The 24824-nt window shown below is 38.4% G+C and overlaps 2 protein-coding genes and 1 long non-coding RNA gene across 4 annotated transcripts; 2 read left to right on the forward strand and 1 right to left on the reverse strand.

Moving 5' to 3' along the window:
- The first annotated feature begins 11729 nt into the window (after positions 1 to 11729).
- Positions 11730 to 16526, forward strand: LOC149717102 (uncharacterized). Of its 2 annotated transcripts, XM_089835366.1 has the most exons (5): positions 11730 to 11860; positions 11929 to 12166; positions 13790 to 14168; positions 16076 to 16244; positions 16336 to 16526. In XM_089835366.1, the coding sequence occupies exons 1-5, from the start codon at positions 11851 to 11853 to the stop codon at positions 16470 to 16472; spliced, it is 933 nt and encodes a 310-aa protein (XP_089691492.1). In that variant the 5' UTR covers positions 11730 to 11850; the 3' UTR covers positions 16473 to 16526. The 2 variants fall into 2 exon arrangements, with proteins under 2 accessions (XP_089691492.1, XP_089691499.1); XM_089835373.1 differs by lacking the exon at positions 16336 to 16526 and having other exon boundaries at positions 15928 to 16202.
- A 2807-nt stretch (positions 16527 to 19333) lies between these two features.
- On the forward strand, positions 19334 to 23486 carry LOC149717103 (putative glutamate receptor). Its single transcript, XM_089835340.1, has 8 exons — positions 19334 to 19468; positions 20488 to 20585; positions 20660 to 20747; positions 20825 to 20977; positions 21769 to 21892; positions 21954 to 22171; positions 22476 to 22774; positions 23151 to 23486. The coding sequence occupies exons 1-8, from the start codon at positions 19412 to 19414 to the stop codon at positions 23377 to 23379; spliced, it is 1266 nt and encodes a 421-aa protein (XP_089691466.1). The 5' UTR covers positions 19334 to 19411; the 3' UTR covers positions 23380 to 23486.
- On the reverse strand, positions 22768 to 23640 carry LOC149717104 (uncharacterized). Its single transcript, XR_016365833.1, has 3 exons — positions 23514 to 23640; positions 23144 to 23447; positions 22768 to 23073 (listed from the first exon to the last, which is right to left on the reverse strand). It is a non-coding gene; the product is annotated as an uncharacterized LOC149717104 (long non-coding RNA).
- Between the last annotated feature and the right edge of the window lie 1184 nt (positions 23641 to 24824).

Consider the following 24824-nt stretch of genomic DNA (forward strand, 5'->3'; position numbering starts at 1 on the left):
TAAGGCGAACAACTAACGAAGAAAATATTTAATATTAATTATATTTATTTTAATATTTAAGATAATCTTGTTTCTAAACTAAAAATTAAAACGGAAAGAGTAAAAAAGCTGTCTATTTTTTTGTCTGTGTGTGTCTGTCCGTTGTCACACTAGTGCGCCGAGTTAGCAGTTCGCTTTGTTTTGATGTGTTAAGAAATCCTACAGAACCTTAATATTCACATTTTCATAATATAAAGTGAATATGTGGAAATCTTTTTCGTAATTACGATGCATTTAGTACTTTTGTAGCTTTAAAGCTCTGTTTCATTTTGATATTTCAAGGATGTTTTTTAATATTGTTATTTGAAATGGATGTTTATATATTACTTAAGCTATACTACATCTGTTTATAGCATAATCCTTTCTATAGTGATTTCAAAAAGAACGCAACGACATTGGTCAATTGAACTTTTATTTGTCAATAGGCCTAGTGAACCAAAAAGTAAACGCTTGGGTTTGGTTTTCGTTTCTGTAATGCAGAGACATTAACGGTTCGGAGTGAGCCGAAAGTTAAACACACTTTTAAATAATTAGGCTTAGATTTTATAATCATGGTGGATATCTGGGCCACGTTCAGCAGAGCTCAGCGCTGTTAGCAGTGTCTTACAGGACGGGGTTTTGGTTTTGAATTTGACGTCACGGTGCTCAGCGCGGTCTTCAAAGCAAAATAGTCGGGTTTTTGGAAAACGTGACGTAAAACGCGTAGTTCTCAGCTTGGCGAAAAAACATGGAGGAATTAATACAAATAGCTCTTGCTGATTCTGATGGGACTATAGCTATTTAATTGGCGTGAAACCATTTGATGACGCGAGAATTTTAAGAGACATGTTACTTTCTAATTTTAATTATAAAAGACGTTGTTATCTATCTCTTTAAATATGTTATCATACAATTTTTGTTAAGCCTTGGTACCTTGCACGCTTTATTGCGCTAGCGTAATTTTTAAAACACCGATGACCGGAGAAAAGCTATGACGACAGATCTCACCGGTAACCGTTTTCCAAAATCCGCTGTCATTTTGGTGAGCTCTGCTGGACGCAGCTCAGACCAGTGAAAGGTCTGATCGTAATCGGATTATAGCTTCGTGTTTTCATGCTATTTATGGTGCGCATTTACTTCCAGTGTGTGTAGACACAAATAAGCTTTGGTGTTATGTAACGTTAACAGTCATGTTGACAAACTAAGAAAATCGTTGAGGTGAAACGAGAGGATAGTGTTTACATGGCAACCCTGTTGTGAATATGGCTTTGAACATAGAGGGTATACAGTTGAGCAGTAGAAAATTCGGCCTTTACAAGACGTAAAGGTAATATCCCTCCAAAGTTTTAGCTCTTCATTTCCCGTTTTTCCCCCATCGGATGATTTTAATGTGTACAAGTATATCCTTATTGGATGTAAAATGTCGTCTGATTTACAGTATATTTGCTATGCTTTGTATACTGCTTTAATATTTCATAAATTTTAACTTCATTATTTGTTCTTAAAAAAAGAAACATTTCCATATCTGGGTAGGTAAGTTTGTAAGTAGTCCTCCTCGGAGAGGTAATATTTTGGTTTTCCCAACTTGTTAGTGATCAGGGAGACTCAATAAGGTGGAATCGAGGTATGATATCAGAGCATGCGTATCTTTTCCAAGGATACTAAATGAAGCGAAACCGTTAGGAATCGCCCAGAACATGGGAATGCCATGACAGTCTTAACAGCGTTGAAAAATTGTATAAATCAAAGGGCCCCTATGTTCGTTTGGCCACATATGACCCTAAGGTTAAGACGGCACTCCTCAAGAAATAATTATCTTCCTATCTCTATGTTGGAGCAGTGGGGCGGCTCAGCGGCAGCGCCGGAAATACATAGTTTACAGCGTGGATGAAGAATGCGCGTGAGGAAATTGTTTTCACGCTATAGGATCGGCAACTCCCTATCTTGAGCGACAGCTTATTCTGTATATACTCTGTTACAACATCGGTTGTCAGCACGCGCAAAGCTAGGTCTCTATGTAACCTAGCTTTGTACGTGCTGTCAAGAGACGAAAAACTCGCGGATATTAAAATCCTGATGATCCTGAAGTTTTTTTGGTCTCTTGACAGCACGTACAAGGCTACGTTACATAGAGACACCTAGGTTTGCGCGCGCTGACAACCGATGTTGTAACAGAGTATATACAGAATAAGCTGTCGTTCGAGATAGGGAGTTGCCGATCCTGTAGAGTGAAAACAAATTTCCTCACGCGCATTCTTCATCCATGGTTTACAGACTAGGAGGATTCATAGCATTTACACAAGGAGGCCAGGTTTCAGGTGTTACTCACTGGCTGAATCTAAATGTAGATGGTATGAATCCTCCTAGCCCTTAAACATGTGTCCAGTGACGCCCCCTTTGACTCAAAAATTTATAGCATATTGTCCACTTTAGTGTGCAAAAATAGTGTCGCATCTTCATAGTCAAGTCATGGATATAGAATGTGTGTGGGGAAATTTGTTTTCACGCTACAGGATAGGCAACTCCAAATCTGCGACGTCAGCTTATTCTTATTATTTGATATATGCTCTGTTACAGCTTCGGTTGTCAGCACTCGCAAAGCTAGGTCTCTATGTAACGTAGCTTTGTGCGTGCTGACAACAGACGAAAGATATATCCATGTTCAGGACGTAAAATCTCGAGATTTCAATCCTGAAGATGAGAATTTCGTTCGTCTCCTGTCAGCACGCACGAAACTACTTACATAGAGACCTAGCTTTACGCGTGCTGACAACCTGTTCCGAAGCTGGAACAGAGTATATATCGAATAAGCTGCCGTTCGAGATAATAAGGAGTTGCCTATCCTATAGCGTGAAAACGCATTTCCCCACGCGCATCCTTTATCCATGATCGAACTTCCTAAAATGACGCTAGGTTTCGCAGACAAATTTTGGCCTAACAATCCCTTATAGAGTCTCCGTTATAAGCCTCTTAATAAGGGTCGCGTGGGGATTGTAATAGACTAGTAGCGCCATATATTATTTTGCCAATAGATCTTTGCGCTGTTGAAAGCTAGGTGGTGACAGTACACTTTGTCTTTTCGACGGTATAGGGATAGTGTCACAAAAAATAGTAGTCATCAATGCCAGCTTATTATTAGCTTAGAAGTTTGTAAGTTCCTGCCAATATGAGTAGAGCTTTGATGCCAATAATCTTTTAATGGTTTGATTCACAAAAATGTTATTTTAGCCGCCACTTTACTACACTACTTTTTTCCATGGACAGGTTAAAGCATAAGTTCATAAGATATGTTCCATAAGTTTGTCACTGGTTACTGAGAGTTTTTCATGAAGTGACGTAGGTGAAACGTCATAGATTATAGACATATCTTATAAACTTATGGTTAAAGGGGCCTCGGAGAGCTACACATTCGTAAATGCCTATTCTATGTAGATAGTTTTCACACATGGAGGAATCATACCATTTACACCAGGAGGCCGGGCTATCTGGAGGACAAAAATCAGTCTGCTTTTGTCCTCCAGATAGCCCGGCTTCCTGGTGTAAATGGTATGAATCCTCCATGTGTGAAAACTATATGTTAAGTAGCTCCGTGAATCTGTCCCTTTAAAAAATGGAGCATTAGTTTAAAGGGTTAAAATAACCCCTTAAAATTTTGCAGCGTGTTTGATTTTAATGTTTAAGGGTGCGCTTGACTTGCGTGGAACGGAAAACGAGGCTTTGATCGATATTTAATCTTTCAATCTATAGAAATATGCTTATATACTTTTCAATGGGGAATTTATGCAGACTTGGTAAAATATAAAAATAATTTTCTGTGCATCCTTGTAAAACACGGACGCTAAGCGGGTTGAAGTCTTTTAAAGGCGTACTTACTATACTCACTGATGTTCTGGACTCTGGTGCACTACTTTTACTATTTCAAGGGCCTTGAGATACTTGAAGGAACTGGAAATCGGGAAAGTTTTCCTGTCTATGTAGACACTAAACACTATATAGTCCTTGGGCCCACCCGTTTGGAATTTCTGCTCGATTTTGTTTTTAACAAACTAATTTCATTAAAACTTTCAAATTCATCAAAACGATGGTTAATTAGGGGTTATCAGAAGTAACCAGGGGGAAGTATACGTATCAAACGGGATTTCGCGAGGCGTCGAGTTATGGGTTTTTTCACGCCTTTCCACAATAGCGTTTTTGGCGTAAACTCGCGGATGAATACACTTCCCCGAAACTGCTTTCTTCTCGTCATTCTGTCCAGGTTAAACAATTTTAGTTCGTATTATGAACGTGTGGTGGCGCTTATAAGAAAATTTCTCTGGGTAAGTTGATTCTCTCTGATTGGATGAATTCAAACTTTGAATCGGAAACCGTATTTTTACGTGAAAAGGGGCACTAGCTAAAGCTGGAGATATGTACTTCCCCCATTTACTTCTGGGGTTATTCATAAATCTAAATGTTACGGATCTAGATTAGAATGTTCGCTCAACCTTGAGCAATTCAATCAAACCTTGAGTATACCATTACATTGATATTTTGGGAGAAAGTTTCCGGCGTTCACTGTAAAAAATAACCGTACTGTCTAGTACCTTTAAAGGTATTTTTCAATGCATCCCCAGACGTACCTATATAGGTACTACAAAATACCGTTGTGTAAGGGTACTATGAAATATCTCTTGAAGAAGGTACTTTTGAGGACTACAAGGTATTTTGTGATCCCGTAATGGGTATCATTTAAACCTCAACAAAGGTCGGAATAAAACTTTCAAATTGTGAAAGGTACTCCTTATTACCGAAAAGGGTACCTGTTAACACTCAAAAAGGTTCGATAATATACTTCTAAAGGTATTTTGTGCTACCGAATTAGGTGTCAAATAAAACCCACAAACAGGTCTAAATTATACTTTCGCGCCATCAAAAATATTTGCGCCACATTTGAAACTGGTAAACTTTCCTTTATTACCGCGGGCTTGAATCATTTTCAGACATGGTAAGCAATACACCACTTCGATGCAAATGAGACTGAAAGACACGAGAGTAATATTTTCCTTCCATCTCAACTTTTAGTGTCTGTGTTGTGGGCTTACGGGATGAGGGTAAAATTTTGCCTTCCATCTCGCCTTTAAGTGTCTGCGCCATAGGCTTGCGGGGTCGTGAGAGTTCGCTTAGTAAGCAAGGGATTAACCACTCTACATTTCCCGATACTATATTTAGTTTCCCCTTGTTAAGGAAGGTGTGATACTGTTATAGTGTAAAGGTAATTCAGGGTCACATATACATGGATATTTTCTGAATGGCGACTGAAGGCGTAAGCTCGGATTCAAACCTTTATATTAACTATGTAAGCCTTATATCATAATTGTATTGCCTTTAAATGATGTAACGTATGCTAGTGTACATAGCTGTCAAAGAAAATAATTAATGTTAATTATATGTAATTATATATTTAAGAAAAACCACTAGCTAGGAAACTTGAGATTGAAATTGAAATCTCGGGTAGAAAACCACTACCCTATTCTACCCTACCGAACCTATTCTTTATGGTTATTAATAATATTCCAACAGAGATTTCTTCTACGCTGTCATTACTAGTGCTACTGGTGAAGTAAACAGTTAGTGTTAGAGAATTTGGGCTTGAAGTATTATATCATGTATTTTACTTTAGTAGTGTTAATTATAATCAGCACGCCGGAACTAAAAACTCCCTCTAAAGGAGTCTGTTAAGTCCTTTTCTACTTCCAGGGTACGATAACATACCAGCAGAAGCGCAGAAACTCTAAAAGGTTTCATTATATACCTTATATTTCCAAAATACCTTTTTCGAAATCATTTAATACCCGCACTGTGAGACAACTAATAAAATACGTTCATGGGTACTAAAAAGGTCGCGGAGGTATTTTATAGTACCTTCAAAATACCTTTATTTTTAACAGTGTTGTTGTCGTTGAACGTAAGATAAGATCCAATGGTAATTTTTGGACTTCATTAGGAGAGCTAAGCGACAAATTTATTTTACCATATCCTGTGTCCCTCGCCACTTCATCGTAATACGTTGACCACAATACTTAAATATTAAACACTCTATAACAGAAAAAATATTAGATCATGTAGGTTAGGTTTCGTTGCCTTTTTCACGTCTGGAGTTCGTGGTTGTTGCTATTTTTGGAAATTGCGATATAATTTTTTATATTACTGACTTCAGATACGAGGAGCGATCTATCACGAATTCTTTCTGAGAATTACTTGCCTAAAATTTGTGGTATTGTTGGTTAAAGAATGTAAAAGTTATCTTTATTTTAACTGGGAACTTTCCAAATGTTTAATGGTTGCTGAGGGGTAACCATTTCTGGAACATCTACCGATTTACTTATTGCTCTATATGATAAAAGCTCATTAATTACAGACGTACGTATTTTTGCAAACAGAAGGCACGAAAACTTAGGATTGTTTTATTAGATTTTAGGCAATGGTTTTAATAGAAATAATCTAGGCTTTAAATTTTTGCCATAATTTTCATTCGCGTCTAATGGCATGTTTTGTAGAGAGCGGAATCTAAGGACCCTTTTGGTCACGGTTTGAAAAAGGGGAACGCAGTCAGAGATCATTCCAGATAGTGCATACTTTAAAACGGTCCAAGATGATTCAACACCCTTTTTTGCAGGATAGAGCAATCAAATGTAGCCACAAAAGCATTTAAATTATCATAGTCCCCTCGTTTATAAACAAAATTAAGATTTAAATTGATAGAAGGGCTAACCGATCGACGGGATAAGTGATACCCTATCTGCAATGGTTACTTGCTTATGCCCATCCCCTCGTGAGGCAAGTCCATCATAGTTGGGGCGATATAAGACCTTGTAACCGTAAGACCTAAGAGACTGACAGAGATACTGGAAGTTTGACTGAAACTTGTTTCGATATTATTATGCTGCGAAGGAGAATTAGAATTGAGCGCGTCCACAAGATGACTGTGGAATGAATGAAGACGCGCCTGCATTTTCAGAAGCGACGGACCAGTCAGCACTTAAGCTTCACCTCCCTCATAACCGCCCCAACTCCAGAAACATGGCCAAAACCAGCATCTTCACAGCAACCTTCATATAAAGATGCACCACTTCCTCTGGCGAATTGACCGGTCAGTCTCGCCCAGAACATCTAGGAACACACACACAGAAAAACAAAGGGGTATGGATCGAGGTCCTCAAGACACACCAGGATACCAACAGACCATTCCTGTATTACTTGTTGAGAAAGCAACGTGCAGGGGTCTCTTCCGACTAGCCAAGAGGCAACGCCAGATGGAGCCAGAGTTCAATACACGCGATAGGCTAGCCAACTCGCGCTGCCTCTAGCGGTACTTTTTGATGCACCCCTACGCCCTGTATAGTGTGCTACCACGAAGCTAGGGGGGAAAAACTGTGACGTCAATATTGGGTCCCGAATTTGTATTGCCCAAGCTGACGACGTCTCGCGACTGCCAATATGGTCGCCTGAAAATAAGGTAAGAGATAAGAGCATGTGACGTCACTACAAAGTTCGTGGTAGCACACTATAGCTCTCTTCGCTCATGTCAATAATGGAATGGTTTATGCGTTTCACCAGAAGTGATCTCACCAACCATCTCCGTTATAAAACTCGACTAGTTTTATTCGTTCTCAGCTCTGTAAAACACATCGTAGCATGAGTTAATAATATGTTAGCTCCCTATAAGTTACTCAGGCAATACATTTTTATACTCCAGCGTTTTCTCCCGCGCCGCCGGCTTCCCAATTATATGCGACGCTCTGCGGCCGCCACGCGAACGAAAATCTTATTTACTCTTCTTTCCGGTTTTTCCCCGGAAACGCGTGTAGTGGAAGCTAGCCAATGATATCGGAGCTATTTAAGCAGCCGAATATTTCGCTCAGTAGCCTCGGTTAAGAAAACAGTTAAGAGATCAGTGGAATGGATTTAGCTGTTGTAAAATTTTCTGGATTCAAGTCACATTAATAACTCATGTCTTTAGCATTCTTTATCAATATCGGCAAATTGGATTGAGTTCCTGCACTTTTTTGTCTCAGTTTTGACACAAACGCCTTAATTTAATGTTAAATTGTTAAAACATAAACATTCAAGACTAAAACACTCCCTTGGTGAAAAAAAAGCCGACGATTCGAGGTCGAGGAGCCGTACGAGCGGGATTTTTTTCCGACAAGAGCGCAACATTCGGATTTTCTTCCCGCGCGGGCGAAATGAGAAGAAATCGCTGGATACATTACGCCTATGGAGCCTGAGTAACTTATAGGGAGCTAACATATTATTAACTCATGATCGTAGTCAGCTAGGTCTTTTAGATTTACTACGGTCTTATACGTCGTTTACCAGGCAAATTCCAAGGGGGCTGCCATTGCGTCTTAGTAGTTTTTGAAACCGCCATCTAGCGTCGAAGTAAAGCGTAAAATTCGGTATTTTTGTCCCTTTAAACGTCGGTGTTTAAAGCCATCTAGCGTTCAAAAGCAGGAAGTTCATAACCATCGTCTGAAATCCTTTGGCTCGGTGAATCCGATGATTTGAACATATTTTTTAATTCTCATTGCTAATTAGTAAGTTTTGAAAAATAAAAGTGGCAAGTTGGGGTAGAACATGTTCCGTTCTTGGCTGTAAAAGTAGTGATAGGGATTTAAGGGAGTGGAGATCGCGCGTTTACAAACTTTATTCGGGGCCTGACAAAGGGTTAACTCTGTGTCATAAAGACTGTTGTTGTCCGCGGCCATTTTTAAAATACGGAATAAAATCAAAGTACAGAATTCGCTCACTAGATGGCGCTTATCAAAAACTACTAACATTTAAGAAGTGGGAGGTAACCTCGTACATCGCGTATAAATGCAGAATTTACGCCTATCGAACTCTGTTTTTATTGGTTTTGACTGTGAGGGGGAAAAATAAGTGTTCCTCTCGGCTCTAGAGGTATAATTTTGGCTTTCCCAACGTGTTTTCTTATTAGTATTGTTTTATTGTTCTACCGAGATAAGACAGTATATTATATTTCACCTTTACACTTTATGGAAGGAAACTATGGCGCAGTGATACTACAAGTCTAATTCCGTGCATCATAAGTTCATAAGATATGTTCCATAAGTTTGTCACTGAGAGCTTCTCATGAAGTGACGTAGGTGAAACGTCATAGATTCTCGTAAAGCGACGCCCGGTGAGGCGCTGTCAAAGGCTTAGTACAGACTAAATTCTACAGGACCGGGAGGTCCTTGTAGATATGACTTGACACCAGTTTGTAATGTTTAGGAGGATGGACTGCTAAACCGCGTGTAGTCAGTTCTCGCGTCTTTCTCGAACTAGCTCGAGCTGTAAGTCTCTAGCATTATGAAGTATAGGAAGTGTCATACTTATGGAAAATAGCTTATAAACATATGGTGAAGTCGTTGACAATTGAATTGGTGAGATATCGTGAGGTTGCATTTTAAACTCTATTCATTTCAAAGAAAAAAACAAGCTCGTTCGCGGGTGTGTCTGTCAATCATTATTGCACACATTTTACCTAAGTCAATATCTAGGACAGATTATTGGCAGACAATCGAGGAATTTCAGAACGTTTTCATTATTATTTAAAGTGAATGTGACAAGCAATGTAAACCGCTTTACCTAGGTACGCAATTTTTTTCTTCGAATCCGCTGCCACCTTGAAAAACGAAGGCCTGAAATGTAAAAAAAAAAATCTTCTTTTTTGATATAATTTCTGTTTGATTTAATCAATTTCACCAATATTCCGTATACTGGTTGGGTATATCCTATAGATGGACTTTAGGGCTTGTCAAAATTTCAGACTGAAAATTAACAACATAAGTTCATATGATATGTTCCATAAATTTGTCTGTCACTGATTACTGAGAGTTTGCCATGAAGTGACATAGGTGAAACGTTTTAGATTCTCGTAAAGCTTCGTGCCTGGTGAGGCGCTGTCAAGGCTTAGTGCAGACTAAATAGGAAGAAGAGGCATTTAGTCAATTCTCGCTTGTCGTTCGCGAACAAGCTCTCAGTAAAAAAAGTCATTATTAGCATAGGAAGTGTCATACTTATGGAACATATCCTATAAACTTATGGTAACAATAATGTTCCAACGGGCTGACGTCAAACGCCTACTCCCTTTGCTACAAGTTTGTAGTGAGTACGGAATTATTGATCGGCTGGAAAATTTGACTAGTCTATACGGTACATGTGTATAGTAAAATATTATAATACTAATAATATTTCCGTTGGCAATTAATAAATTAAAATTAAATTCATTTCAGTGAAATGTTCAAGTGTTTCGGCTTGCTAGAAAAGCTACTATTAAGCTAGTTAGTATCCCTTAGATTTTCTATTCCATTATTTCGCAAAGTGGGTAACCCTACGCATTACGATCTTATTTTTTTGTCCTATCATTGTCGAGATAAGATAAAGTTTCGGGAACTTGTCAAGAATCATAATTTAATGTAAATCTGTTCCGACTAAATTATTCTACAAACGAGGAATCATACAGTTCAATACAAAGTTGCCCCCAAAAATGGTGTTGTTAACTTTCATTGGTCTTTTGGTCATTTCCACAATGACCTCTGCGCTTCAATACGGCGAACCAAGGGTCAACATTGGCTTTAATGTCACCTTGAAATGCCCGTTTATAGATCCAAATACCATTTGGTTACTCCCTGATGGCACCGGAGTGGACGCAACACCGAGCGATGACGTTAATTATCGGTACCAAGTCGACGGATTAAATGGTACACTGTTCATCGAACCCGTGATCTTGGAGGACGATGGTTACTACACGTGTTTGGTGCATCAAACTGAGAAACCAACTGCGGGAAGTAACGTTTGGACCTCGTACCGAATTCGGTTGATGGTGGTACCGGATGTCTTTTATGGAGATGTTTGGGAACATTACGAGGAACAATTCATTATTGGATTCATTGCCTCGGGAACCATTGTGGCCCTTGTCCTGTTCTTTTACTTGTTGCAGAAGTTTCGATGGAGACCACCGAAGGAAGATAAAGTCGCTTTACAGTCTTCTGACCCTGAGGCCTTGTAATGAAAGTATCTGGAGAAAAGAACATTGTTTCGCAATTTAAAAAATTAATTTCTTAAAATCGTTCAGACTTGTTTTTACATGACGTGTCTGGAATTTAACAGATCAATATAATAAATTCAGCCAAGTTCATAGAGAGGTTTCATTTGGCTGAGTGGTACGTCACACCCTCCTAAGTTTTACCATGGTTTGGGCAGCCATACTGGTGGGTTACAGCTTTTTCCTTACAATCAACCAATCAGTAAATTAATGTTTTAGCTCCTCCCTAAATGAAAGTTCTCTTTGTTCACTCGGTATTTTTAATGTTCAAGTTTTTTTTTAAACTGATTTGAATGTTTTAAAATTTGGTCGGTTTAGAATGGTTTAAAGCGCCTACTGTTAATATATTTAATTTTAAAATATTTGGTAAAATTCATTTTACCATTGAAAACTCTGTTGAAAAGGATCGAACATTACCATAGAAAAAGCCTTATATTTTTACATGTTGTAATAGATATCAGTATTTAAACAATTAACGTTTGTGCAACCAATTTTTAATGAGGTATCTTTGTATAATAACGACCTCGATTGAAATATAAAATTCTGCGAAAAATAATGCGAAATAACTACTGATTATAATTTTATCTTTGTTTAATAAAATGGTGTATTTCTACTCTCATCAGGTTTTTAAATAATTGGGAATGGGAAAATTACCGTATGTTGTCATGCAATCTATAATAATTTGATAAGGTAATAATAAATAAGGACAAGCACAACTTTCACTACAGTTTCGTAAGAACAACATGAAGGGCTGTAAGTTCTAGAGGCTTTTCCGATATTCAAATTTCATGTATTTTCTTTAATAAGTAAAGGTATTTCAGATTTGTTTGCTTTCACGATCGTATTTTTGGTGGGCTTTTGCTTCGGTGATTGTCCCAACGCTGCAGATTTCGCACCATGTACTTGCGACGGAGAGGGACTTAATTGCAGATTGGCTTTGGACCATTTGGAAATTAAACAGGCCTTCAAATCATACACCACTACTCCATCAGCGAGGGCCATTTACGTTCAAGGAACTCCCGTATCGAAATTGACCAAGGATATCTTTGGCCGTTATGCGTACGTTCTACCAGAAGTATATAATAATTCTCTTTGAGAGAAGTTTTCCACAAAGCGGGGCAATTGTAACATGATTCTTCCCAACACCATTTTACATTTGGAGCAAGGTTACTAAACCTAATCACATACGCGATAAATATTTCCCTCATCATTATTCAATTAGCGCTTAACTATTTGCCAAGGCGCACTTGTGGATTTTTATCCCACGTAAAGACGACGTTTGTGGGTAAATTGCTGGGGATTAAGTAATAAGTACCAAACAGTTATAGGATTCACCCCACGGTGCGATCCCCATCTGAAGTTAGATGAGAACGTGAGCAAACAAAAATGGGAAGCCTGGGAAGAATCATGTTACACAACTTAAGTATCAAGAGGATGCAGTGTGTCGTCCTTCTTCTATTATCCCCTTCTGTAATATTTACATAAATAATTTTGATAGAGGACCATATACGCCAGTGGGTAGTTAGATTAACTCTACAATGTTTCTTATTTAACTCCAATGATACCATATGCATATTTAAGGAAGTTGTTTGTATGGTTGTTCATTTTTACGCAGTCGCAATTCGTTACCGAATTTGTCTAAACTTGATGGTTGATGACGGTAACGCTGAAGAAAAAGTTTTGGTTTTGAGTTCCTCAGGTTTGGGTTCACGAATCACTATTCATTAGTCTTATTTTAGACCCGTAACATTTAAGTGTAATGATAAACCTCTATTTAAGTATCATTTTATTGAAATTGAAAGTTAAAAAAAAACATCATGCAGATAATTCATTTGGCAAGAAGTGATATTTAGTTTGCTAGGGAGAAGGTAAAATTCGCCACATTTCTAGCTTTATCTCCAGTCGAAACGTAGGTTCGGAGTTAATCCCCGCCTCTAAATAGGCCTTTACAGAAAGTTTTAAAGGAATTATGGGTACTTGGCCCCTCTTGTAGTTCAAATTGAGTCAGTTCAGTTCAGCCAGTTTTGTGTTATAAAAAACACGAACTGGAGGCAAGATTTGGAGAGATAAAGCGGGCTAATAAAATGGTGGGCTTTTTTAACGCGTTTGTTCCTCTAATTAATTAATATTTAAGATAACTTACTCATTCTCCCGTGTATCCATCGCTTAAAATGGGCTATGGAAGCCTAGGCTTAACGGTTAGGGTTAGTGACGTCACGTCAGAGAGAATTTTGGTGACGTATGGCTGTTATAATGCGCAGGCGCGGCGGGACAAATCAACAAGGTGCGCAAGCCGTAAAAACTTTCTATAAAGGCCTATTACAACCAGCATCTCATAGGTTCTTGAAAACTCACGTCAGCGCTACGCGAATGACGAAAATTACTAACGACTGAGGAGAGGCGAAATAGCCCGGCCTCCTTTTACGTCCCCCCTTGTATTTTGAAAGGGGGACTGGGACTATGGCGCGCGAATATTTACGCATCTCATAGCTTCTCCATAGTAAACCCCTTCTTGATTTGGGCGAGTCCAAAGACTGTCTGTATAGACAGAAAACTGTTTCCGGTTTCCAGTCCCTTAAAAAAACCTGGACAGCTTAGCTAGTAGATTACAATTAAGGCATGATAATAGACCAACGTCTATGATTCATGGGGTAATCTATAAAATTTCATTACAATCCACAGTATCAGAGAATTCTATTTGGATTTGAATCAAATACGCAGCGTAGAATCCGGAACGTTTGAAAATTCTTACAACCTGACAACCACCATTAGTTTATACAAGAATAAACTCCAATCATTCCCGTACGAAGATGTTTCTAAATTTACTAATCTTCAAGTTTTAAACTTGGCATCGAACGAAATTACGAGCATACCCGACAACGCTCTAGCAAAGAATGCCCCTTTGGAAAGAATAATTTTGATGTTCAACCAAATTTCATATATCGGGAAGAACGCCTTTTCAGGGTTAACCAAACTCAAGTCCTTGGAACTGGGATCTAACCAGATTTCAACTCTTGGACCATTGTCTTTCAGTATTCCTAACCACAAACCAGAACTAGCGGTAAGTTAGTCCCTGTTCATAGAACCAGAAGTAAGATGAGACTAGAAGTACTGAGCTAACCAAATTCTTCACTTGGCGAAAGTGAATATTCTTGATAACACACCAACGGTTGGCCCTCTGGTAGCGGTTTCTGATTTTTCCCTCCAAAACGTGAGACGCTCGTGGCGGTAGACGGCCGAACTAGATTCAAGCACCCGCGTCCGTGTTCCGCGGCTTTAGGTTGAGGGGAAGGGGGTAGGAAATGTTGTTGAAACTCGACCAATTTTTTAGCCACATCGTAGTATACGATGAGGCTCTTAGTTTGACCCGAGCCGTCGTAGTAGTAGTCGCCGGGGTTGTCGCTTCGTTATCGTTAGATTTTAGCTTAAAAGGAATTCGATAGTACCTCAACAAACCCATATAGGTAACTGAGCTTGGTTAGAGATTTTATTTTAATTAAAATTTTTTTTGGTCGCAGCCGGGATTCTTCCCCGGGTCGCTCTCGCAGTAGTAAGACATTCTACCACCGAGCCATAGAGACTTGATAGAAACCGAGAGGTTTTATCGTTTAGTTTTTCCCTAAAATGTCGGGGTGATGTGGGGTGGGGTGCCTCTTAATCTGTGGGGTCGGATACTTTTGAATTTTTATCTGTGTGGTCGGATACTTATCAATTTGTATGTTTGGGGTTTTTATATTTATTTTCTTTTTATTTATGTGCTAATTAAATAGATAACGATTTTCCCCGTTTCCTACCGCGCTCCTCGTGTGGTTCGTTCTCGTTCGGTAGCTATCGTCATCTATATCATGTTTGACTGGAACGTTTTGGCGGTTAATCCAAATGTGGGTTTAGATAGAGCTAACATAGTGTTAAATGAGCGTTATGCGTTTGATCATTTTAGCATTGCTAAAGGTAATTCGAGGGGATAATCAATAAAATGGCTAATCATTACAACTAAACTTTCTCTTTCAAAAGTTTCTGGGCATAAGTCCTTGTTAGAAATTTATAAGATGCGATAAGTGTGCAACGGCATAAGTCTATGTTGTAAACTCATCGAGGGGATTATCACTAAAACCATGGATTTATAATAGAAGCTTACGCTTCCTGGATATTCCACTCTCCTTAAAACGCGCACAACATTTATTCCTCATCTGAACTGGCGCGAGCTAGTAGGAGCCTGGCACGCACGTTTGTGACGTAGAATTTGAGGCAAATTCAGAGGGGGGGGTGGAAGTTTTTCCCGCGCTTTAGTTTTAATTTTTAATAGCGCGCGCGAAACAATTTTTAGAAAAGCGCGCGCGCACGCGCGCCGAGAGAAAAAAGTTTGCCTCAATTTCTACGTCATCAGCCCCCCAGCCCCCATCCGCGTGAATTTTATGACATAAATGTGTTTAAAATCAAAATGCCTTACTGAAGGCTACAGTGGAATATCCAGGAACCGTAAGCTTCTATTATAAATCCATGCTAAAACTATCTGTTCTTCGATTCGCCGGAATATTAGAATTACAGCATAAGTAAATTTATACGGTTATAATTTTATCACTGTTTAGAGTAGGGCATCGAGGGGCTATTAACTCTGATTTTATGCACGGTAAATCATTAAAGCATTGTAAAAGATAGCGCTATTCACTCATTAGGGTAAGGTATAGAGGGGTTATCCACCCATAAGGATAAGGTATAGAGGGGTTATCCACTCATTAGGGTAGGGTATAGAGGGGCTATTCACTCGTACGATGGGGCTACTATTACGAGCCCTTGGACCGTCTTGTTTCTCTTTATAGTGTCGGCGCGATGGAAGCGGCATAAAATCCTCAAATTTGTTCACTAGTGCCAGGATACTAGAGCTCTTTACTTCTAGTCTCATCTTACTTCTGATAGAACTTAATGAATGGACGAATTCATTAAAAATCTATTTTCATCATTTTTAAGATCCTTTTGAGTGAAAACTCGGTGAGAACAGTTTCACCAACTGCTTTTACTAAAACGGCTCCAAATATAATTCTCTTGGACAAGAATAATATGACCAGCTTTACCGAGACTAACTTCAAGACAATCATAAATTATATGGCATTGGTTGAAGGTTTCATTTCAGTCCCAGGTATACTTGAGAAAGTTTGAACACGCTATAGTAGTCAACACTGCCCCTGAAACTTTGTTTTCTTATTGCTTCGTACTAATTTTATTGACAGATAACAACTTCTCTTGTATCGGATGCGAATATCGATGGTTAGTTGGAAACAGGAATGCTAATAACGTCTTAGCTGGTTTTACTTGCAACAATGGACTAACCTTACCCTGGTTATCTCTCTCGAACATAAAATGTTAGTTAAATATTTGTAAAATAGAACTGCATTGATAAATAAAATATCTTTGGAACTAAGGTCAAGTGAAGAAGCACAATTTTATTTTTATATACATTGTAGTAGTGAAACGTCATGCTTATTTTCCATAAATTCTAATGCAATCAAAAGTGGATGACTGCTATTATTCTGCGTAGTCCACTCAATGATAAATTCTAGAGGGCTGGTAGGCCCAGACCCTTCTAGATAAAAACCCACTCAAACCCACGCCCTCCCGTGATGTTAAGGAGGATGTCTAGCGATTTGAAGTACGCAGATAAGCCACTAGAGGCAGCACTTTACATTTTTGTTTTGCCTAATCGAAAATATAGATAGCTCGAAAAAATTTTACCTAAAACTGCCCTCATCTTGTACTAGTCGGAAAACATTGAGAGCATTGACACTTTAAGTTACCAACCGCCTTCCAATATTAGATTAAGTTACCAACCGCCTTCCAATATAAATTTATTTAGTTAAGTTATCGACAGCCACCCACTACAAAAATTGTATGTAATAATATGATTTTTAATTGTTACATTCCCACAATTTTTTTCTGTTTTATAAATTACTTAGGGCTTCTCATTAGAAATCCTATAAATGAAAAGAAAAACCATTTTTTTCTATATATTTCGGGTTAGATAAAGGTTGTTTTTAAGAGGCATTCAAAAAGTGTTTATTCTAGTACTTAAAGTGCCATAATTTTCGTCATCCACAAACTTAAAATACGAAAAAAATCCTTGAAAAATCTAGTTTATTATGATATGTTTTCTTTTGTATTTGGTTTCGTAGCAATTTATAAAATTGCAATCAAAGTTTTGTGTTTGGAAAAGGCGTAGTTAAAATTTTGTTTCGTTTGATGACGTAGTAAGGAGAAATGTTCTCTCTAGATGTCGCTCACGTGACGCCTGTTAGTGTAGTGTCGCCGCGTTAAGCCTATTTTATTCCAATTCGCGCGGCATTAATAGACTTGGGAGTCTCGTACCATAGCCCACTTGATCACGCACGCTGCCTGCACGCGCTCTAGAAGCCCGTCCAAACGATTTTTTTTACATGTTAACTCGCGAATGCGGCGCGTCACATAGGTTCGGTCTAAACTTTCAAACCCGTCTGGTTTTAACATGGGCGTCTATGGGTGGGGACCTGTTTTATCAACGTTTTTGACAATATTAGTGCATCCACTGGTTCAAATCTCTTGAATTTTTAATGAGACGTGTATTGAAGGGTTTGATATTATCCTGTAAAATTTAAAGTCTTCAGCTATAATAGTTTTTTTTATAAAAAATAAAAATCATCACATAGTAGAGAAATAATTCCTTCAATTTCTCTACTATGTGATGATTTTTATTTTTTATAAAAAAACTATTATAGCTGAAGACTTTAAATTTTACAGGATAATATCAAACCTTTCAATACACGTCTCATTAAAAATTCAAGAGATTTGAACCAGTAGATGCACTAATATTGTCAAAAACGTTGATAAAAATGGTCCCCTCCCATAGAGGCCCATGTTAAAACCAGACGGGTTTGCATTTTAGACCGAACCTATGTTATTCTCATTTTTAGGGTCGATTGAGCGGGCTTCTATAGCGCGTGCAGCCAGCGTGATCAAGTGGGCTATGCTCGTACGCTCGCGCTTGGCTTTTCCGCGAGATGCTGTGAGAAAAACCCGCCAAAAATCTTCTCCGCAAATCTGCTTTTGCCCCCCAAATTTCAAGTTTTCAAGCATATTTTTGGAATCAGAAGAGTTTAAACTCTCAAAAGAGTAAGGTTTTCTTTAGATTTGAGATAATTTTTAAACAACGTCGCTATTCCTTTAATTATTAAAATTTAGATTAGTTTTTAGCTTAGGAAGGAATGATGACAACGAAAGGATGCTTCGAAAAAACGAACATTAATTACAACTTACACAAAATTTTAAAATTAATTGTATTTTATATTAATTTTAATTGAGATACAATTGCCAATCGCAATCCTATGCATCAACGTAGAACTAATCAATCCTGCAAATTTCCTGTAATTGCTGACCTTTAATTAATAAAAGCAAAATCCAATTGTAATCTGGTTTGAAATGAGCCCTAAAAAAATGTTAATATTTAAATTTTTCGTGTTATGAATTTTCAGGAAAAAATTTCGTAAGTTTGGGTTTATATCTTCAATTGAAATATTAAAGGTAGAGCGTCCGGTTACCAAGTGGTTATTTGTACAAAAAAAGAGGTAAAATCAATTGTCTCTGTTCAAGTTCTCGGTCGCATCTAAAAGCTCGCATGAGGATATATCGTCCAGGGCTGTTTTTGATGCTTCGCGTCACGTCCAATGGATTCTAAAAGCGTGACATTTCGTTCCAGTTCGAAATATTCGGTATTTTGAATTCTCTTTTCACTAAAAACAAGAAAATTTCGATTTGAAAGTGAAGTTACCTTGTTAAAGTTCACCGATTGATTCATACAAAAAGAAAAGAAAAATACAACACACAAAAGCTTCTACGAGAAGAAAATTTCGATTTGAAAGTGAAGTTACCTTGTTAAAGTTCACCGATTGATTCATACAAAAAGAAAAGAAAAATACAACACACAAAAGCTTCTACGAGAACATGGAAAATGCCCAAGTAAACATTGCCAAATATGTTATATGAAAACAACGCGTCGCAAATTAATGTTGGTCACACGATTTCTTATAAGGTCACATCTGAACGCAAAATACAGAAAAATCGAGCCTAAGGTCGGTGTTGTTTTCCTATAACATATTTACTAAATGCTTCCTTAATGGCACTTTCAATGTTTTCCCACATTCTCTTAGAAAATTTTATATTTACCTAACTAAAGTTTCTTTCGGAGTTTTGTTATATGCTACTATTAGAATTGATTTCACCCATCGCACCTAGAAATAGAAAGCAGGTCCACACGAGTATACTAAGTTAATCTAAAGAATGCATAAAGACATGAACGACGAAATATCAAAATACTACACAGCAGTCTATCGTGATGTGAGTTGCCAAACTTTAAAATTCCCCCCACTCTCTAAACAATGTTAATTTTTTGCGTATGCCAATCCCGTCATCTTCGAAATTATTTAGAATTTTTTTACCTCTCCGAGTGACGATGACGTCACGGAAAGGCATTACACTGGACGTGTCTGTCTGTGTCAGTGGCGTAGCCAGAGGTGGGCGGAGAGGCGGCCCGCCCAGGGCACACGGCGAAAGGGGCATCATTCTACCGTTTTGTACGGACCGTAGAATGATGACCCCTTCGCCGTGAAGTGATGCAGAAACCGTTTCAGTTTTTGTCTAGACTTCAGACAAAAATGGTATTACCAAGAATGGATTTAAGGATAGGACAAAAGATAATTTGTCCGGGACAATTGTTCACGTCCTAGCATATTTGGTTGAGAACATTCGGCTGCTAATATATATGCGCGCTCTGGTAACCGCTGATATCAGCAGGCAAATCTTCTCAAGCAAGTATGCGAGGATGGTATCAGAGGCTAAAGATATGGCCCTATGTTCTTATTAGCTTAAATCCGTTCTTGGTATTACCATTCTCTAGACAAAAAATGCACACTTCGTGTGTGATAGAGCTGGTACAATTTCCTAGAACGTATGACAGACGAACTGTCAGAACTGTTCTGATTCACTGAAGGCACTCGTGACGCGTGTTTCGCCATAGTCCCCTTTCGCGGTGTAGCCCCAAATTTCCAAAAATGGTTAAAGAGGCATACGCTTGAATTCAAACGTCAACAATAGCTATGTTTAAAATGATTTTAGGAATAAAGTCTCTTAAAACAATTTAACTAGAATTAAGGGAAATTAACGACGATTTAAATAATTAATACCAATTATGTTTATTTAATTATTTAAGAAAAAAACCCTCTTAGTTGCGTCTCGACTCGGAGAGGTTTAATTTAGTTCCCCAACTTGTTTTTTTTTTTGTAAACTCTTCCGTTTATAATCTACTTTGACAATGCCCTAATAGAAATTCATTCGCATTACATTATCTTTGTTACCAGTATTCACCATATGTTATTGTGAATGACCAACACCAAGGAGAGATAGCTGGCTATATGATAAAATTCCTCAGTGTTCTGAAACGTCTTGACAGTATCAAGTAATAAAATTTGGAGTCAGTGTTTGGGTTCGTTTTTCAATCGGATAACCACATTCTTCAAAACATTTTGGCAGCTTTACTATCATTCCGACTACTGAACTAGCTTGGGGTGTGAAAGTTGGTAATTCGTGGAACGGGATTCTTGGTATGCTCCAGAGAAATGTCAGCAGTTGTGTAATTCGAAATAAGCGATCAGATTCTTCTAATAGTAATACAATGAACGCTTTCCTATAACACAGGAAGGAGATTTTACTATAAACCCATTAATCCTGTCCAACGATCGGTTCAATGCCTTCCCTACTTCGCATCCGTTTCAGTTTGTGAGGACGCAAATATTATTCGGAACATATCAATCAAACGGAAATGATATTTATTCGGTTATTGGCAAATGGGTAAATTAACTTTATTAAATTCGAAATAAAACTGTAAAAGCTGATAACGTAACGAACTTCCGTAGATTAGACAGTTTTATCAGGGATAGATGTAATTTTTAGAAGTAGGAATGGAGAACAGAGTAATCTGGGCACGCGTCAAAGTTCCGGACCCCCCTCCATGGGACGGTGGGGTATGAAAGCAGAGGCGGGTCATAGCGACAGAGGTAAAAAAGAATTGCGTATTTTTCGCCGTCCCCGTCAGCAACGTAGATATTTTAAACGTTTCGTTTCGAGTTGGCGAGAGGGGCTCTATACTGCGCTATGAGTCGAACCAGAAGTAAGATAAGGGACTAGAAGTAACGAGGTAACCAAATTCTTCACTTGGCGAAAGTGAATATTCTTGATAACACACCAACGTTTGGCCTTCTGGTAGCGGTTTCTGAATTTTCCCTCCAAAACGTGAGACGCACGCGGTGGTAGACGGCCGAACTAGATTCAAGCACCCGCGTCCGTGTTCCGCGGCTTTAGGTTGAGGGGAAGGGGGTAGGAAATTGTTTTCGGAACTCGACCAATTTTTTTCTCTCTAGTGTAGGCCCGATGGAAGCGGCATAAAATCCTCAAATTTGTTCACTATAGTGCCAGGATCTATTACCAATGCTAGAACTCTTTACTTCTAGTCCCTTATCTTACTTCTGGTCGAACTGAAGTAAATACTCCATCCTACTTTTAAAATTAAATCTATCCCTGGTTTTATTTTGTGCCTTGGAAATTTTTGGTCATAATTCATAATTAATTTTTGATTAATGTAGATAGTTGTAGTTCTCTGTGGTCTGGCTCTGCTGGTTTACATCGCTGGAAAACTGAGCTCAAAATACGGAAAAGTTAAATCGGAACTTGAAACCATGTTTTTGTTGCAATGCCTTCTGGGAACGAGTAAAATTTTTAGAAGAAACTCTTCGTCCGTTCTGCAGTTCTAACCGTGTCTTCTTTGAAGGTCCACAAGGTTTGAAGTGCGAGGGAGTCACTCGGTTTCTTTCTGTCCTGTGGAGTCTGGCTTCTTTCATAGTGTTATTGTTCGTATCTTCGGAAATGACATCGCATTTTTCGAAAAAATCGGAAGTTCTTACCTTTGACAACATAGACGATATATTTCACTTTCCGGAAGCAGATCCTTTGTTTATGGAAGGCAGCGCAGTTTACAGGTTTATTCAGGTATAGTTTTATAAAGCAATGGGGTTTATGAACGTTACACGGTTAGGAACCTTTTACTGAAGTGGCCTAGTTATACGGACGCTCCATCAAAATCAAATAAACGAAAGAACGAAAAATGTCAACTTTCCCTTTATCCAATTAATGTAAAACACCGTAGCTACCTGTCAACTTAACCTTGTAGTATGGTACGCTGCTAGCCTGCTAGATATTGCAAGGAACTAGGGATTTGGTAGATTTTGTGAAGACATGCCTCATTCAAAAGCGTTTTAAGAAAGATAAAATATTTTTAAAATTTTCGTTTTAGAAAAACGCATTGACTAGCCCCGCATTTTCGGAAGTAAAAAAGCGAGCTGACGCGAATCCTCATCAGTGTTTCCAGAAAATAAGCACCTTATTAGAAAATGCCAATATTCATGCGGGAATTGAAAATCGAGAGAAATTCATCATCTATCCTGAGGGTTTTCTGTGGGATGTAGTCAAATCCAGATACGCCAAGACAGGAAAGTGTAAAATGAAATTAAGCAAGCCTTTAATGACAGTCAACTTGGCGCTGCAATTTAGAAGAAACATTTCGCAAATCCTGATTGAGACGGTCAACAAAAGGTCAGATTCTACCAGGAATTCATGTAATTTTAGAAGCAGAAATAGAGAACGGTTAGCCTTTACTTCAGTCCGACTCATAGCCCAGTATACAGCCCCTCCCTCCAACACGTAACGAAAAGTTCAAATTATCTTATTGGCTCACTTAAACTCCGTTATGATGACGTTGATGACAGGGACGGCGAAAAATACGTAGTTTCTTTTTACATCTGTCGCTATGACCCGCCTCTTCTTTCATACGGGGGAAAGGATGTCGTGGACTTTGACGCGCGCCCAGATAACTCTGTTCTCCATTCCTGCTTCTAAAATGACATGGATCCCTGATTCTACTTTAAAGTTCCGCGTTAGTTAGGGTACAGTTAAGTTTCTCACTTATCAGATTGCGCCAGCTGACTGAGGGTGGTTGCTTCGAGGACCTGAACCCATCTCTCAAAGTGGAATCGCATCCTTGTCAGACGGTCGAAACACCGGATGCTTTCGTCGTAATCAACGTGCAAGCTTTTAAGGCCATTTTTCGCGTCAGTATCCTGGGCTTCTCCGCCTCCTTCGTCGCTCTCTTTCTCGAAATATACGTGAACACGTTGAAAGTTCACATGTGCACATCTTAAGACATCTACTGCGCAACCCTTAAAAAAAAGTGGTGACTGTATTTGGCACCATTGAAAGATGATGTGTACTGTCAATAAAGTGTGTAAATTATGCCAATTTCAAATTATTCAGGATGTTCTTATCTTTATTTTACCTCATTATTGACTTTCCAATACTAAAAACACGCATAATGGACTTAAAAATCCGCAAAAAACCACTGCGAGAAATTAATAAATCTTTTTCGTGTTTATGTTCACCAAACTATTTAAACTTTAAAGGGTATGAGAAGCTTCGTTGAAAAACCTCTGATTTATAGGCAAACAAAAGATAGAAATAATTACTGTGAATCCAAAAATATCAAGCTTTTAATTCTCAAGATTTCTGGATATTTGGCAATATGCATTTGAAAATGCTTCATATGAAATTATTTGAAATCCACTTTTTAAGAAAGGCTAAAACGTTTCCCTGTTGGCTGACGTCACATATATTTTTCACGCGAGATGGTGCCACTCTCTCTGCTATCAGAGTTTAGACAGGGGAGAAGCATGGACAAAGCTCGAGACGTGTATACCTCTCGCGTATAGGATTCCCGCGCTTTTTTTCCTGACGTCATAGTGATGTCATCAAGCAGGCGAACAAGCTCGACAAGACAACATTGTTGATATAACGAAACTGAGTTTTCGTGATTTTACAATGGATTTTAAAAATAGAAACTTTGGTTCAATTATATTAAAAAATTTGATATTTTGAAAGTAGAGACTTGAAAGTGTAATATAATACCATTTTCGTGCTAAAATATGATATGAAATTGTAAATTCGCTTACCCTTTAAAATTGGTTCTCAGTTAATGAAGAGGCGACATCTGCTGTATATAGTTTAATTTTTTTTTTGCTTCTGAAAATTAGTTAACTGTGTTGAAATATCTTTAAATACAAATTTATATATAAAGTCATTGCTAAGTTTTTTGTAAATACCTAAGTATCCCCTTCACGACTATGTCTTCATTCTCTGTCGCTGCTGCGCTGCTGGCCAGTATAGACAATTCACTGTAGTGGACCATTGACTTGTTAGGTATAAAGTAGTCAAAAATCCCCGTATTATTCGCTGGGAGTAGTGGCGCACTCCTGTAATCCCGCTTCTGGGCAGCGAAATTCCAGGCTCCAAACGCCAGTCAAAGTAGGTTACGTGGAGCTTTTCCTATGGTGCTGGAGCCGCATCACCTTTTACCTCATGAAGGAGAGGGTGAAATGGACAATACAGTGATTTTTTATCGATTCTTCTATTAATTATAAGACCAGTCTGCATAGTGAAACCATGGACAAAGAATGCGTGGGAGGAAATTTGTTTTCACGCTATAGGATAGGCAACTCCCTCTCTCGAACGACAGCTTATTCTGTATATATTCTGTTACAACATCGGTTGTCAAGATACGCAAAGCCTGGCAAAGCTAAGTGTCTATGTAACC

This window comes from Phalangium opilio, unplaced genomic scaffold (assembly GCF_054372755.1).
Source record: "Phalangium opilio isolate 3A_F unplaced genomic scaffold, DU_Popi_V2 ptg000003l_1, whole genome shotgun sequence".
NCBI classification, from domain to species: Eukaryota; Metazoa; Arthropoda; class Arachnida; order Opiliones; family Phalangiidae; genus Phalangium; species Phalangium opilio.